Here is a 16,675-nt window from a genome sequence, read left to right on the forward strand (position 1 = left end):
TCTCCATTATAAGAGAATCAATCAATCACATGTATTTATAAAGCTATACAGTGTTATACAGAAACCCAGCCTAAAACCCCAAACAGCAAGCAATGTAGATGTAGAAGAGCGGTGGCTAGGGAAAACTCCCTAGAAAGTCAGGAACCTAGGAAGAAACCTAGAGAGGAACCAGGCTCTGAGGAGTGGCCAGTCCTCTTCTGGCTGTGCTGGGTGGAGATAACAGAACATGGCCAAGATGTTCAAATGTCCATAGATGACCAGCAGGGTCAAATAATAATTATCACAGTGGTTGTAGAGGGGGCAACAGGTCAGCACCTCAGGAGTAAATGTCAGTTGGTTTTTCATAGCCGAGTATTCAGAGTTCGAGACAGCAGGTGCGGTAGAGAGATTAGAAAACAGTAGGTCTGGGACAGGTAGCACATCCGGTGAACAGGTCAGGGTTCTATAGCCGCAGGCAGAACAGTTGAAACTGGAGCAGCAGCACGACCAGACGGACTGGGGACAGCAAGGAGTCATCATGCCAGGTAGTCCTGAGGCATGGTCCTAGGGCTCAGGTCCTCCAGGAGGAGAGGGGGAGAGAGAGAATTAGAGGGAGCATACTTAAATTCACACAGGACACCAGATAAGATAGGAGAATTACACCAGATATAACAGACTGACCCTTGCCCCCTGACACATGAACTATTGCAGCATAAATACTGGAGGCTGAGACAGGAGGGGTCGGGAGACACTGTGGCCTCATCTGATATCCCCGGACAGGGCCAACCAGGCAGGATATAACCGCACCCACTTTACCAAAGCACAGCCCCCTCACCACTAGAGGGATATCAACAGACCACCAACCTACTACACTGAGACAAGGTTGAGTAAAGCCCACGAAGATCACGAGCCCAAGGGGGCGCCAACCCGGACAGGAAGATCACGTCAGTGACGCACCCCTCCTAGGGACGGCATGGAAGAGCACTAGTAAGCCAGTGACTCAGCCCTCGTAATAGAGTCCGTTTAAATTGTCCGAGTTTAAAAGTAAAACTTTTACCGCCATCCACTTCCTTATGTCTGAAACACAGACTTCCACGGTAGGCAATTTTGGGGCTTCACCGTGTTTCATCGAAATGTACAGCTGTGTATCGTCCACATAGCAGTGAAAGTTAACATTATGTTTCCGAATGACATCACCAAGAGTTAAAATATATAGTGAAAACAATAGTGGTCCTAAAACGGAACCTTGAGGAACACCGACATTTACAATTGATTTGTCAGAGGACATACCATCCAGAGAGACGAACTGATATCTTTCCCGACTGATCAGATCTAAACCAGGCAAGAACTTGTCCGTGTATACCAATTAGAGTTTCCAATCTCTCCAAAAGAATGTGGTGATTGATGGTGTCAAAAACAGCTCTAAGGTCTAGGTGCACGAGGACAGATGCAGAGCCTTGGTCTGACGCCATTAAAAGGTAATTTACCACCTTCACGAATGCAGTCTCAGTGCTATGATGGAGTCTAAAACCAGACTGTTGAAGCGTTTCGTATACATTATTTGTCTTCAGGAAGGCAGTGAGTTACTGCGCAACAGCTTTTTCAAAAATGTTTGAGAGGAATGGGAGATACGATATAGGCCGATTTTAGTGTTTTTACATTTTCTGGGTCAAGGTTTGGCTTTTTCAAGAGAAATTTATTATTGCCTCTTTTAGTGAGTTTGGTACACATCTGGTGTATTGGGAGCCGTTTGCTATGTTCAACGTAGGAGGGCCAAGCACAGGAAGCAGCTCTTTCAGTAGTTTATTTGGAATTGGGTCCAGTATGCAACTTCAAGATTTAGAGGCCATGACTATTTTCATGAATGTGTCAAGAGATATAGAATTAAAAAACTTGTCTCCATTGATTCTAGGTCCTGGCAGTGTTGTGCAGACTCAGGACAACTTAGTCTGCAGACCTAACTCTACGCCAACATCCTTATCCTGATCACATCCCTGTACAGTCTCCCTATGATATAACCTGTATATTTATGATGTAGCTATATTTAAACAACAAGGCCAGAGGGGGTGTGGTATATGGCCAATATACCACGGCTAAGGGCTGGCCTTATTGCTATTATAAACTGGTTACCAACATAATTAGAACAGTAAAAATGTGTTGTCATACCTGTGGTATATGGTCTGATATACCACTGCTGTCAGCCAATCAGCATTCAGGGCTTGAACCACCCAGTTTATAATTATCATTATATTTTAGCTCAAGTTTTTAATAGTATGCTCATATAAATCTGTGCTTGTCTATACTTAACATTCAGAAAATGACCCTTTATCCCTTATGTCAAATCCTTTGAGCATCTGGAAATAGCTATATACAGTGCCTTGCAAAAGTATTCATCCCTCTTGGCGTTTTTTCCTATTTTGTTGCATTACAACCTGTAATTTTAAAGGGATTTTTATTTGGATTTCATGTAATGGACATACACAAAATAGTCCAAATTGGTGAAGTGAAATGAAAAAAATTACTTGTTTAAAAAAATAAATAAAAGGAAAAGTGGTGCGTGCATATGTGTTCACCCCTTTGCTATGAAGTGCCTAAATAAGATCTGGTGCAACCAGTTACCTTCAGAAGTCACATAATTAGTTAGATTACACACAGGTGGACTTCATTTAAGTGTCATATGATCTCAGTGTATATATACACCTGTTCTGAAAGGCCCCAGAGTCTGCAACACCACCAAGCAAGCGGCACCATGAAGACCAAGTAGCTCTCCAAACAGGTCAGGAACAAAGTTGTGGAGAAGTACAGATCAGGGTTTGGTTATAAAAAAATTATCAGAAACTGAACATCCCACAGACCACCGTTAAATCCATTATTTAAAACATGGAAAGAATATGGCACCACAACAAACCTGCCAAGAGTTGGCCGCCCACCAAAACTCACGGACCAGGCAAGGAGGGCATTAATCAGAGAGGCAACAAAGAGACCAAAGATAACCCTGAAGGAGCTGCAAAGCTCCACAGCAGAGTTTGGAGTATCTGTCCATAGGACCACTTTAAGCCGTACACTCCACAGAGCTGGGCTTTACGGAAGAGTGGCCAGAAAAAAGCCATTGTTAAAGAAAAAATAGGCAAACACGTTTGGTGTTGGACAAACGGCATGTGGGAGGCTCCCCAAACATATGGAAGAAGGTAGTCTGGTCAGATGAGACTAAAATTGAGCTTTTTGGCCATCAAGGAAAATGCTATGTCTGGCTCAAACCCAACACCTCATCACCCCGAGAACACCATCCCCACAGTGAAGCAACCTGTTGGCAGCATCATGCTCTGGGGATGTTTTTCATCGGTAGGGACTGGGAAACTGGTCAGAATTGAAGGAATGATTGATGGTGCTAAATACAGGGAAGTTCTTGAGGGAAACCTGTTTCAGTCTTCCAGAGATTTGAGACTGGGACGGCGGTTCACCTTCTAGCAGGACAATGACCCTAAGCATACTGCTAAAGCAACACTCGAGTGGTTTAAGGGGAAACATTTCAATTTCTTGGAATGGCCTGGTCAACGCCCAGACCTCAATCCAATTGAGAATCTGTGCTATGACTTAAATATTGCTGTACACCAGCGGAACCCATCCAACTTGAAGGAGCTGGAGAAGTTTTGCCTTGAGGAATGGGCAAAAATCACAGTGGAAAGATGTGCCAAGCTTATAGAGAGAGAGACACCCCAAGATACTTGCAGCTGTAATTGCTGCAAAAGGTGGCTCTACAAAGTATTGACTTTGGGAGGGTGAATAGCTATGTACGCTCAAGTTTTCAGTTTTTTTGTCTTATTTTTTGTTTTCAAAATAAAAAAATATTTTGCCTTCAAAGTGGTAGGCATGTTGTGTAAATCAAATGATACAAAATCCAGGTTGTAAGGCAACAAAATAGGAAAAAAGCCACTGTAAATCCAATCAATTACTATTAGTCAGGTTAGCTGGAGACCTTTGCACATGGCTTTCTTTTTGTCAGTGACCTGGAGATGATCCCTAAAAACACTTTCATTTCTCTCTCAGGAGTTGCCGGAGCAGGAGGACAAACCGGTTCAGCACTGTTATACAACTAACGTGTCTGACCTGGATGTACGCCACCTTCCCGTCATCCCTGTTGAAGACTCTCCGCCCTCCTCTCCTTCTCCTCCACCTCCTGCCCCTGCTCTTACTAGTGAGCCTGAGACTGAGCCTCCAACCCAGCCAGCTTCCCCCTCCACCACCCAGCCAGCCTCCCCCTCCACCACCCAGCCAGCCTATCCCTCTCAGCCAGCATCTCCCTCTCAAGCTCCCTCCAGCCATGCTCAGACCACCATTCAGGTCAAAACAGAGCCTGCCACCACCACCATTCAGGTCAAAACAGAGCCTTCCACCACCACTGTTCAGATCAAAATGGAGCCTGATGCTGAGGCCATCCTTCCTCCTCCTGATGCTAGTGGTGAGGCAGACTATGATGCCAAGCCTGCTGACCAGCCAGCCCCCCAGCCCCAGGACATCCCCACCTCCCCAACCCCTAGCCTGGAGGTGATCTCCCCCAAGGTCAAACACCGTAGCAGGCCCCTCTCTCCCGACCCTGAGGAGATGGTGGTCCGGCCCAAGGTGAAAAAGTGGAAGGGCCTCCGCTGGAAGCGTCTCCAGATCGTCATCACCATCCGTAAAGGAGGCTCCAAGAAGGAGAGCAGCCGCGGGGTCTCAGAGCTCATGGAGCGTCTCCGCATCACCCTGAGGCCTGACAAGCTGCCCCGGGACAAACGCAAGTGCTGCTTCTGCCACGAGGAGGGCGATGGCGCCACGGACGGCCCCGCCAGGCTCCTCAACATCGATGTGGACCTGTGGGTTCATCTCAACTGCGCCCTGTGGAGCACGGAGGTGTACGAGACGCAGGGAGGCGCGCTGATGAATGTAGAAATGGCGTTGAGGCGCGGTCTCCGCACCCGCTGTGCCTGCTGCCAGAAGACTGGTGCTACCAACAGCTGCAACCGCCTGCGCTGCCCCAACGTATACCACTTCACCTGCGGCATCCGGGCCCGCTGCATGTTCTTCAGGGACAAGACCATGCTGTGCACCCAACACAAACTGAAAGGACCCAGCGAGGAGGAGCTGACGGGCTTTGCCGTGTTCCGACGCGTTTACATCGAGAGAGACGAGGTCAAGCAGATCGCCAGTATCTTACAACGCGGCGACCGCATCCACCTGTTCCGCGTTGGGGGCCTCATCTTCCACGCCGTAGGTCAGCTGCTGCCATCTCAGATGCAAGCCTTCCACTCCCCGACCGCCATCTTCCCTGTGGGCTTTGAGGCTACCAGGATCTACTGGAGCACACGGGTGCCTAACCGCCGGTGTCGGTATCGTTGTCGTATCAGCGAGATGGAGGGAAGGCCGCTGTTCGAGGTACGGGTGCTGGAGCATGGACAGGAGGACCTGCACTACCGCGACACCAGCCCAGAAGGTACATTCTCAAAGTCTGTCCCCACACCCTGCTCTGGCTGCCCCTCTGTGTTGAAATGTGTAGTCACAGAACTGACAACAGTTCAGGTTAATATGTCTAAATTACCATTAATTCAGAATTGAATTGCAATCCCAGCCATTTCTGTAATTTAAATGGAATTGACTCCATCTCTGCTATTTACTAATCTGGTCTGTATCCATGTCCTGTGTTTCCTCTAGGTATCTGGGACAGAGTGGTTCAGTCTGTAGCTAAGCTGAGAGAAGAGTCTGCCATGCTGAAACTGTTTACTGATCACGTGAAGGCAGAGGAGATGTACGGCCTCACTGTCCACGCCGTGCTGCGCATCACTGAGTCGGTAAGAAGTCCTTTGGGAAAGCAGCATCGGCATCGCGTTTTGTTTTTCCCCTCTGCTCTCATTTGTTTCCATAATATCAATGTTTGTGTCTCCAATGTCACCCTATTAAGCCATACAGTGCCCTACTTTGAGTCCTTTCGGCCAGAGTCACCATGACTCTGGTTAACAGTAGTGCACTGTAGAGGAAATAAGGTTTCATTTGAGAGATAGACAATGTTATTTCATTGTTAACTTCACTAACATCCTGTGTGTTACATTATCAGTTGCCTGGAGTGGAGAACTGCCAGAACTATGTGTTCCGTTATGGTCGCCACCCTCTGATGGAGCTGCCCCTCATGATCAACCCCACTGGCTGCGCCCGCTCCGAACCCAAGATCCTCACACACTGCAAGAGGTAAGAATGCAGTATAGTCCTCCACAGATATTGTTATTGTACTGTAGAGAGAAACTGCAGGTATGATCAAGATCCTCTTGCACTGCAAGAGATAAGACTGCAATATAGTATTCCAAATAGATCTATAGTAATAGTTTTATTATCAACTGGGTCGCCCTGAATGCTGATTGGCCGAAAGCCGTGGTATATCAGACCTTATACCGCGGGTAGGACAAAACATGTATTTTTACTGTTCTAATTACAGTGCATTCAGCAAGTATTTAGACCTCTTCCCCTTTCCCCCATTTTGTTACGTTACAGCCTTATTCTAAAATGGATCAAAAATTATCATCAGTTCACACACAATACCCCATAATGACAAAGCAAAATGTTTTTTTTGCAAATTTATTAAAAATAAAGGTACCTTATTTACATAAGTATTCAGACCCTTTGCTATGAGACTCGGAATTGAGCTCAGGTGCATCCTGTTTCCATTGATCATCCTTGATGTTTCTATTGCTTGACTGGAGTCTACCTGTGGTAAATTAAATTGATTGGACATGATTTGGAAAGGAACACACCTGTCTATATAAGGTCCCACAGTTGACAGTGCATGTCAGAGCAAAAACCAAGCCGTGACGTTGAAGGAATTGTCTTTAGCGCTCTGAGACAGGATTGTGTCGAGGAAAAGATCTGGGGAAGGGTACCAAAACATTTCTGCAGTATTGAAGGTCCCCAAGAATACAGTGGGCTCCATCATTCTTAAATGGAAGAAGTTTGGAACCACATAGACCCTTCCTAGATCAGGTAGGTGACCAAAACCCCGATGGTCACTCTGACAGAGCTCCCCTGTGGAGCACTCAATCAGGCCTTTATGGTAGAGTGGCCAGACGGAAGCCACTCCTCAGTAAAAGACACATGACAGCCCGCTTGGAGTTGTCCAAAAGGCTACTAAAGGACTCTCAGACCATGAGAAACAAGATTCTTTGGTCTGATGAAACAAAGATTGAACTCTTGGCTTGAATGCCAAGTGTCACGTCTGGAGGAAACCTGGCACCATCCCTACGGTGAAGCATGGTGGTGGCAGCATCATGCTGTGGGGATGTTTTTCAGCGGCAGGGACTGGGAGACTAGTCAGGATCGAGGGAAAGATGAATGCAAAGTACAGAGAGATCCTTGAAGAAAACCTGCTCCAGAGTGCTCAGGACTGGGGTGTCCTGTCCAACAGGACAACGACCCTAAGCACACAGCCAAGACAACGCAGGAGTGGCTCCGGGACAAGTCTCAATGTCCTTGAGTGGCCCAGCCAGAGCCTGGACTTGAACCCAATCGAACATCTCTGGAGAGATCTGAAAATAGCTGTGCAGCAATGCTCCCCATCCAACCTGACAGAGCTTGAGAGGATCTGCAGAGAAGAATGGGAGAACCTCCCCAAATACAGATGTGCCAAGCTTGTGGTGTCATACCCAAGAAGACTCCAGGCTGTAATCACTGCCAAAGGTGATTCAACAAAGTACTGAGTAAAGGGTCTGAATACTTATGTGAATGTGATATTTCAGTTTTTCATCTGTAATACATTTGGAAAAATTCCTAAAAACCAGTTTTTGCTTTGTCATTTTGGGGTATTGTGTTTTAGATTGACGAGAGGAGATGAATGTTAATCCATTTTAGAATGAGCCTGTAACGTAACAAAATGTGGAAAAAGTTAAAGGGTCTGAATACTTTCCGAATGCACTGTACGTTGGTAACCAGTTTATAATAGCATTAAGGCACCTTGGGGGTTTGTGGTATATACCCCGCGTTGTGTCGTGCCTAAGAACAGCCCTTAGCCGTGGTACATTGGCCATATACCACACCCCCTCATAATGTGTTTCATCAAATGTTGTCATACTGAGCAGTGAAACTAGTAGTAAACTAACAAGTCTAAACTGAATGATTGACATGATGACTGTGCAGACTGACTCTGATCTAGTTCTGTGTCTCTCTCTCTTAGGCCTCACACCCTGAACAGTACGTCCATGTCCAAGGCCTACCAGAGCACCTTCACCGGCGAGATCAACACCCCCTACAGCAAGCAGTTTGTCCACTCCAAGTCCTCCCAGTACCGGCGTCTGAAGACAGAGTGGAAGAATAATGTCTATCTGGCCCGGTCCCAAATCCAGGGCCTGGGGCTGTACGCTGCCAAGGACCTGGACAAACACACCATGGTCATCGAGTATATAGGAACCATCATCCGCAACGAGGTGGCCAACCGCCGCGAGAAGATCTACGAGGAACAGGTGGGTGGCTCTTGAATAGTAGTCTAGGTAGTTGACTAGTAGTAGTCTAGGTAGTTGACTAGTAGTAGTCTAGGTAGTAGTCTGGTAGTAGTCTAGTAGTAGTCTAGGTAGTAGTCTAGGTAGTTGACTAGTAGTAGTCTAGGTAGTTGACTAGTAGTAGTCTAGGTAGTTGACTAGTAGTAGTCTAGGTAGTAGTCTGGTAGTAGTCTAGTAGTAGTCTAGGTAGTAGTCTAGGTAGTTGACTAGTAGTAGTCTAGGTAGTTGACTAGTAGTAGTCTAGGTAGTAGTCTAGGTAGTTGACTAGTAGTAGTCTAGGTAGTTGACTAGTAGTAGTCTAGGTAGTAGTCTAGTAGTAGTCTAGGTAGTTGACTAGTAGTAGTCTAGGTAGTTGACTAGTAGTAGTCTAGGTAGTTGACTAGTAGTAGTCTAGGTAGTTGACTAGTAGTAGTCTAGGTAGTTGACTAGTAGTAGTCTAGGTAGTTGACTAGTAGTAGTCTAGGTAGTTGACTAGTAGTAGTCTAGGTAGTTGACTGGTAGTAGTCTAGGTAGTTGACTGGTAGTAGTCTAGGTAGTTGACTGGTAGTAGTCTAGGTAGTTGACTGGTAGTAGTCTAGGTAGTAGTCTGGTAGTAGTCTAGGTAGTAGTCTGGTAGTAGTCTAGTAGTAGTCTAGGTAGTTGACTAGTAGAAGTCTAGGTAGTAGTCTGGTAGTTGACTAGTAGTAGTCTAGGTAGTTGACTAGTAGTAGTCTAGGTAGTTGACTAGTAGTAGTCTAGGTAGTTGACCGGTAGTAGTCTAGGTAGTTGACCGGTAGTAGTCTAGGTAGTTGACTGGTAGTAGTCTAGGTAGTAGTCTAGGTAGTTGACTAGTAGTAGTAGTCTAGGTAGTTGACTAGTAGTAGTAGTCTAGGTAGTTGACTAGTAGTAGTAGTCTAGGTAGTTGACTAGTAGTAGTAGTCTAGGTAGTTGACTAGTAGTAGTAGTCTAGGTAGTTGACTAGTAGTAGTAGTCTAGGTAGTTGACTAGTAGTAGTAGTCTAGGTAGTTGACTAGTAGTAGTAGTCTAGGTAGTTGACTAGTAGTAGTAGTCTAGGTAGTTGACTAGTAGTAGTAGTCTAGGTAGTTGACTAGTAGTAGTAGTCTAGGTAGTTGACTAGTAGTAGTAGTCTAGGTAGTTGACTAGTAGTAGTAGTCTAGGTAGTTGACTAGTAGTAGTAGTCTAGGTAGTTGACTAGTAGTAGTAGTCTAGGTAGTTGACTAGTAGTAGTAGTCTAGGTAGTTGACTAGTAGTAGTAGTCTAGGTAGTTGACTAGTAGTAGTAGTCTAGGTAGTTGACTAGTAGTAGTAGTCTAGGTAGTTGACTAGTAGTAGTAGTCTAGGTAGTTGACTAGTAGTAGTAGTCTAGGTAGTTGACTAGTAGTAGTAGTCTAGGTAGTTGACTAGTAGTAGTAGTCTAGGTAGTCGACTAGTAGTAGTAGTCTAGGTAGTCGACTAGTAGTAGTAGTCTAGGTAGTCGACTAGTAGTAGTAGTCTAGGTAGTCGACTAGTAGTAGTAGTCTAGGTAGTCGACTAGTAGTAGTAGTCTAGGTAGTCGACTAGTAGTAGTAGTCTAGGTAGTCGACTAGTAGTAGTAGTCTAGGTAGTCGACTAGTAGTAGTAGTCTAGGTAGTCGACTAGTAGTAGTAGTCTAGGTAGTCGACTAGTAGTAGTAGTCTAGGTAGTCGACTAGTAGTAGTAGTCTAGGTAGTCGACTAGTAGTAGTCGACTAGTAGTAGTAGTCTAGGAGTAGTAGTCTAGGTAGTTGACTAGGAGTAGTAGTCTAGGTAGTTGACTAGGAGTAGTAGTCTAGGTAGTTGACTAGGAGTAGTAGTCTAGGTAGTTGACTAGGAGTAGTAGTCTAGGTAGTAGTCGACTAGTAGTAGTAGTCTAGGTAGTAGTCGACTAGTAGTAGTAGTCGACTAGTAGTAGTAGTCGACTAGTAGTAGTAGTCGACTAGTAGTAGTAGTCGACTAGTAGTAGTAGTCGACTAGTAGTAGTAGTCGACTAGTAGTAGTAGTCTAGGTAGTCGACTAGTAGTAGTAGTAGTCTAGGTAGTCGACTAGTAGTAGTCGTCTAGGTAGTCGACTAGTAGTAGTCGACTAGTAGTAGTCGACTAGTAGTAGTAGTCGACTAGTAGTAGTAGTCGACTAGTAGTAGTAGTCGACTAGTAGTAGTAGTCGACTAGTAGTAGTAGTCGACTAGTAGTAGTAGTCTAGGTAGTCGACTAGTAGTAGTAGTCGACTAGTAGTAGTCGACTAGTAGTAGTCGACTAGGTAGTCGACTAGTAGTAGTAGTCTAGGTAGTCGACTAGTAGTAGTAGTCTAGGTAGTCGACTAGTAGTAGTAGTCTAGGTAGTCGACTAGTAGTAGTAGTCTAGGTAGTCGACTAGTAGTAGTAGTCTAGGTAGTCGACTAGTAGTAGTAGTCTAGGTAGTCGACTAGTAGTAGTAGTCTAGGTAGTCGACTAGTAGTAGTAGTCTAGGTAGTCGACTAGTAGTAGTAGTCTAGGTAGTCGACTAGTAGTAGTAGTCTAGGTAGTCGACTAGTAGTAGTCGACTAGTAGTAGTCGTCTAGGAGTAGTAGTCTAGGTAGTTGACTAGGAGTAGTAGTCTAGGTAGTTGACTAGGAGTAGTAGTCTAGGTAGTTGACTAGTAGTAGTAGTCTAGGTAGTTGACTAGTAGTAGTAGTCTAGGTAGTAGTCGACTAGTAGTAGTAGTCGACTAGTAGTAGTAGTCGACTAGTAGTAGTAGTCGACTAGTAGTAGTAGTCGACTAGTAGTAGTAGTCGACTAGTAGTAGTAGTCTAGGTAGTCGACTAGTAGTAGTAGTAGTCTAGGTAGTCGACTAGTAGTAGTCGTCTAGGTAGTCGACTAGTAGTAGTAGTCGTCTAGGTAGTCGACTAGTAGTAGTAGTCGACTAGTAGTAGTAGTCGACTAGTAGTAGTAGTCTAGGTAGTCGACTAGTAGTAGTAGTCGACTAGTAGTAGTCGACTAGTAGTAGTCGACTAGTAGTAGTCGACTAGTAGTAGTCGACTAGTAGTAGTCGACTAGTAGTAGTCGACTAGTAGTAGTAGTCTAGGTAGTCGACTAGTAGTAGTAGTCTAGGTAGTCGACTAGTAGTAGTAGTCTAGGTAGTCGACTAGTAGTAGTAGTCTAGGTAGTCGACTAGTAGTCTAGGTAGTCGACTAGTAGTCTAGGTAGTCGACTAGTAGTCTAGGTAGTCGACTAGTAGTCTAGGTAGTCGACTAGTAGTCTAGGTAGTCGACTAGTAGTCGACTAGTAGTAGCAGACAATAGTCTTTGTTTTCTTAGTTTATTTGGATCCCCGTTAGCTGTGATCAATTGTTTATTGATTTTACACACAAACCTAATAAGAGGGTGAAAAGGCATAAGGTATCAGTGGATCGGAAACGTTTATATGACCTCTCTTCCTGCTTCTTTTCTTCTAGAACCGTGGGATCTACATGTTCCGCACCAACAACGAGCATGTGATCGATGCCACTCTGACCGGCGGCCCTGCTCGGTAAGTGTTGGGTCTATTTTCTCTTTCATATTATGCTTGTTTGTCCCTGTCTCACTCTCTGTTTTCCTCTTCAGCTATGTCAACCACTCCTGTGCGCCCAACTGTGTTGCCGAGGTGGTGACGTTTGACAAAGAGGACAAGATCATCATCATCTCCAGTCGCAGGATTCCCAAGGGAGAAGAGGTGAGACAGAGCCCTGGGCACCATCTACATGTCCATTTATAGTTTTTGTACATACGCAGTATACCGTTTTTGTACCACTGTGTACATAATATACAGTTTCCTTCACTGATTTAACCTCTCTGGGGTAGGTGGGACGCAATCGTCCCACCTGGCCAATAGCCAGGGAAAATACAGAGCGCCATATTCAAATAAAATGATATAAAAATCTAACTTTCATTAAATCACACATGTAAGATACCAAATTAAAGCTACGCTCGTTGTGAATCCAGCCGACATGTCAGGTTTCAAAAAGGCTTTTACGGCGAAAGCATAAGATGCTATTATCTGATGATAGCACAACAGTAAACAAAGAGAGTAGCATATTTCAACACTGCAGGCACGACACAAAACGCAGAAATAAAAATATAATTCATGCCTTACCTTTGACGAACTTCTTTTGTTGGCACTCCAATATGTCCCATAAACATCACAAATGGTCCTTTTGTTCGATTAATTCCGTCGATATATATCCAAAATGTCAATTTATTTGGCGCGTTTCATCCAGAAAAACACAGCTTCCAACTTGCGCAACGTCACTACAAAATATATCAAAAGTTACATGTAAACTTTACCAAAACATTTCAAACTACTTTTGTAATACAACGTTAGGTATTTTTAAACGTTAATAATCGATCAAATTGAAGACGGGATGATCTGTGTTCAATACAAAAAGAAAACAAACTGACGCAACTTTTCTGGTAATGTCCCTCAAACAATTTACTTCAAGTGACCCTCATTTAAGATGGCCGTACTTCTTCATTACACAAAGGAAAAACCTCAACCAATTTCCAAAGACTGGTGACATCCAGTGGAAGCGGTAGGAACTGCAAACAAGTCCCTTAGAAATCTGGTGTCCCAGTGAAAACTCATTGAAAAGACAGTGACCTCAAAAAAATTATAATTCTGAATGGTTTGTCCTCTGGGTTTTGTCTGCTACATAAGTTCTGTTATACTCACAGACATGATTCAAACAGTTTTAGAAACTTCAGAGTGTTTTCTATCCAAATCTACTAATAATATGCATATCTTATATTCTGGGGATGAGTAGCAGGCAGTTGAATTTGGGCATGCTATTTATCCAAAATTGAAAATGCTGCCCCCTACCCCGAAGAAGTTTAAAGTCGTTTAAATCTTAACTGGCTCTTTAGGGGGTCTTGATTGTGTTACTGTAAAGCATGTTTGGACAACTAAACCAGGTTTTATGAATACATGTTACAGCAGAGTGTTGTTATTGACCTTCTCTGTTTCTTCTCTTAGCTGACGTACGACTATCAGTTTGACTTTGAGGACGATCAGCACAAGATCCCTTGCCACTGCGGAGCCTGGAATTGCCGAAAGTGGATGAACTAAACTAACTGGGAGAAATGGAGAGGAAAAAAATATGGATGGAATGAGAGAGTTCCTCCTTTCTCCCGGGTGCCAGAACACTACTGCGCCAAAGCCTTTAGAATATTACTACTACTACTACTACCCAGTTCATAAGCTGTTCGTAAGCTGTTCATAAGCTGACGAACGAGGAGGGAAACTGACCTCCAAAACAATAAAAGACTCAGACGTTTGCATTCACACCTGTAGCCAAAGGTTTGAAGAGCATTATGGATATAAAAGCAAACAAACCACCTCTATTGACATCCAACTGAATGATGGGACAGTCTTTTTGTGGATGAACTGTGTCCTCTGCCAAAAGCAACTCTTTCCTCTACCTACTGCTCGCCCTTCAGTAACTATGGATGGAATACAATCCTCTCCACATCTACCAAATGTTCAGATTCTATGTGATATCAATACTCTTAGGGCAGACCTTACCTTGAGCTTTGAAGAAAGAAGACATTTTAAGTACTAAGAAATAACTAATGCATTTTGTTTTTAAAGGCAGACCTATCCTCCTCCTGCACACCCCCCCCCCCCCCTTCCTACCCCCAAGGAAAATACAAGTTCCCATCGTCATTGGTGAAGATTGACTTCCCAACGTGGATATTATTGGCTAGCTAGACAATCCTGAAGACAGTGGCTCTGAGTAGAGAATAACTATGTATCGTTGAGAGGCAGAAGAGAAAGATGTCAGATACTATAAAAGTTGACCTGTGGCTCCAGAGGCACCAGACAGAAAGACAGGTGTTTTATTATTGTTCTGACTGACTAAAGGAGTTTAAAGGTGGGTTAGTTGGATCCTCAGTCTACCTCATTAATCTAGTGGGAAGTGACTGCTTACTTTGTATAAATACTGTTAACTGCTACTTGTGGAGGGGGGAGAGAATGTTGTTTTCATTAGGCTAATAGTATATAGCCTTCTCGGACAAGCAGGGAAACTTTAACTAACACCAGGTTTGTTCTCTGTTCTATGCTGATGATCATTTTACAATAATGAGCCAACAATCCTATTATTAATTAATGATGTATACAGACAGAATGAATTATATGATCGTTTATTGGTTAAGCCATCGCATTAATATCAATCACAAGCTTAACAGGTGTCTTTAAATGACTCCTGATCATCCTGGATTTTATGTATCGACTTTTATTGTTTTTCCATTCTCTGCGTGTGGGAATTGACACAATAACAGTCACCCATGTGTTGCTGAGGACTGAGAGGGAGAGATAGGTGTGAATGATTGTTGCTTACACAGCTTCAGTATGTAAAGTGAAGCAGGATCACACCGCTAATTGAACAAGTCTTTGGCAAGACGATCAAGTCCAACTAATGAGTGAAGGAAATGTAATGTACGCTTGCTGCTTAATGCCTTTAAGTCACACATTAAGCAGAAAGCTTGCTGGTAATGATGCAAGACTACTATCCCATTTGTTTTTCACCTTTTAGTCCTTCAAATCCCATCTGCATTTTGATCTTTTCTTTTCTCGAATGACATCAATCATGAATCTAGCCTCTTCCTCTCTTTATCATGTAGTGGACTGTTGTAAACTTTACTGTAGTGGGTCTTTCTCTGCCTGGCCCTGCCTGTCTAACCACACCACAGCTAGGTGTATTTATAAAGGTCCCTGTATTGTGGTTTTCTAGTGGTAGTACGGTGTTCTATACTGGAGGCTTGAAGAAATGGCAGGGGAAGACTTGTTTAAAAAAAAAAAAAAGGGCATTTTTCTTTTTTTATGAAAGTAAATAAATCTGTAAAGAAAGTGTGTGGGGGTTCTGAAGTCTCCATGACGACGTCTCCCTTCTACTTGTACTCCTCTACCTTGACCTCACGTAAGAAAAATGCAAAAGTGTACAAACTGTATATTATATACTATAGGGGGCAACAAACTATCAACCCCTTTTTAATCAATAAAAATCTAAAATTGTAGAGAAATAAAGTTGATTTAAAAAATCTACCACTGGATATCATTTTATGAGATTAAGCTGTGTGTATGTATATATATATAAATATAAATAGCGAACTATGTAATATCTATGTATATGAACCAGTGTTTTTGCATTTACCTGTTTTTCTATTAGCGTTTTTTGCTATAAGATGTCAGTTTCTTAAAATAGGTATGTGGACACGGCTGGTCTTCTCCAATGACTTGGACGAGAAGCCACTGGGTCGAGAAAGTTGATCCATTATGGAAAGTTGTTATGATTATTACATGAGAAATCACTTCCTGTGTAAAAGGAGTACAACGGTGCATTTAGTTTTTATTTATGCTACTGCTTGTCGTTTTACCAAAACCTATCTATACCTTGGTCATCATTGGATTTAAAATTAAATGGAAAATCTTACTCTTCCTTGACTGAGATATTAGTTATTAAATATGATTGGTGTTTTATTTTTATCTTCCCTATAGAAGTGAATGTGTTTGTATATCTTGTGAAAACTGCTACTCGGCCTGTATGTCATGACTAAATATTCAAAGTGAACCCCGTACTTCCGTACCTGAGAATGAATTGCACTCTCAATAGTAAATTAATGGAGTAATTCTCTAAAAGTTGTATGAGGCAGTGATTGCTATTTTTTTCTTGGTATGTTTATATTTCAATGAAAGACCATGAGACATTTTGCCGCTCACTGGATTTCAGCCTAAATAATTTCTTGAATATCTTATGATTTAAATAAAGATTGCAAAAAAATGTTTTTTACCTAACCTTTTTAAAAATGTTTGTTACAGCAGCGCTTTTAGGGAATATAAACAAAAGAAGTTTGTGGCATGTTTTGTATGACTATAATTTTGAATTGTAATTTGTTTTGACGACGGCAGAGGTTGCATCTCAATACAGCTCTCCTCATTTCTTTCTCTGCTTTTTTTTTTTCTTGTAAAGGAAAATAAAATGCATTTGAAATATAATCTTGGATCTTAATATTTTTTATAAAACAAATGCAACTTAAAATTGGTTCTGAAGTTAAAGTAGGCTAAATCTAAGTGACATTGACTCAAATTAAAACTATCACCTACAAACTATTCTGGAAAAGATTGGTTTAACATGGTTTTTGAAATATTGAAGGTGTATAC

General features: G+C 43.1%; 1 protein-coding gene across 7 annotated transcripts in view; it reads left to right on the forward strand.

The window, feature by feature from the left end:
• The window catches only part of LOC139558008 (histone-lysine N-methyltransferase 2D-like), a 51,106-nt gene extending 35,547 nt beyond the window's left edge, over positions 1-15,559 (forward strand). For 4 of the 7 annotated variants that reach the window (XM_071373382.1, XM_071373383.1, XM_071373379.1 and 1 more), the window contains 7 exons: positions 4,027-5,449; positions 5,668-5,804; positions 6,068-6,198; positions 8,150-8,456; positions 11,937-12,010; positions 12,085-12,193; positions 13,490-15,559. In XM_071373382.1, the coding sequence (XP_071229483.1) occupies positions 4,027-5,449; positions 5,668-5,804; positions 6,068-6,198; positions 8,150-8,456; positions 11,937-12,010; positions 12,085-12,193; positions 13,490-13,582 (2,274 nt within the window). In that variant the 3' untranslated portion in view covers positions 13,583-15,559. Of the gene's footprint in view, positions 1-1,891; positions 4,000-4,026; positions 5,450-5,667; positions 5,805-6,067; positions 6,199-8,149; positions 8,457-11,936; positions 12,011-12,084; positions 12,194-13,489 lie in introns of those variants that run through there. The other 3 variants (XM_071373381.1, XM_071373386.1, XM_071373385.1) reach the window with 2 other exon arrangements.
• The last annotated feature ends 1,116 nt before the right edge of the window (positions 15,560-16,675 follow it).

This window comes from Salvelinus alpinus, chromosome 28, assembly GCF_045679555.1.
Source record: "Salvelinus alpinus chromosome 28, SLU_Salpinus.1, whole genome shotgun sequence".
Lineage (NCBI taxonomy): Eukaryota > Metazoa > Chordata > Actinopteri > Salmoniformes > Salmonidae > Salvelinus > Salvelinus alpinus.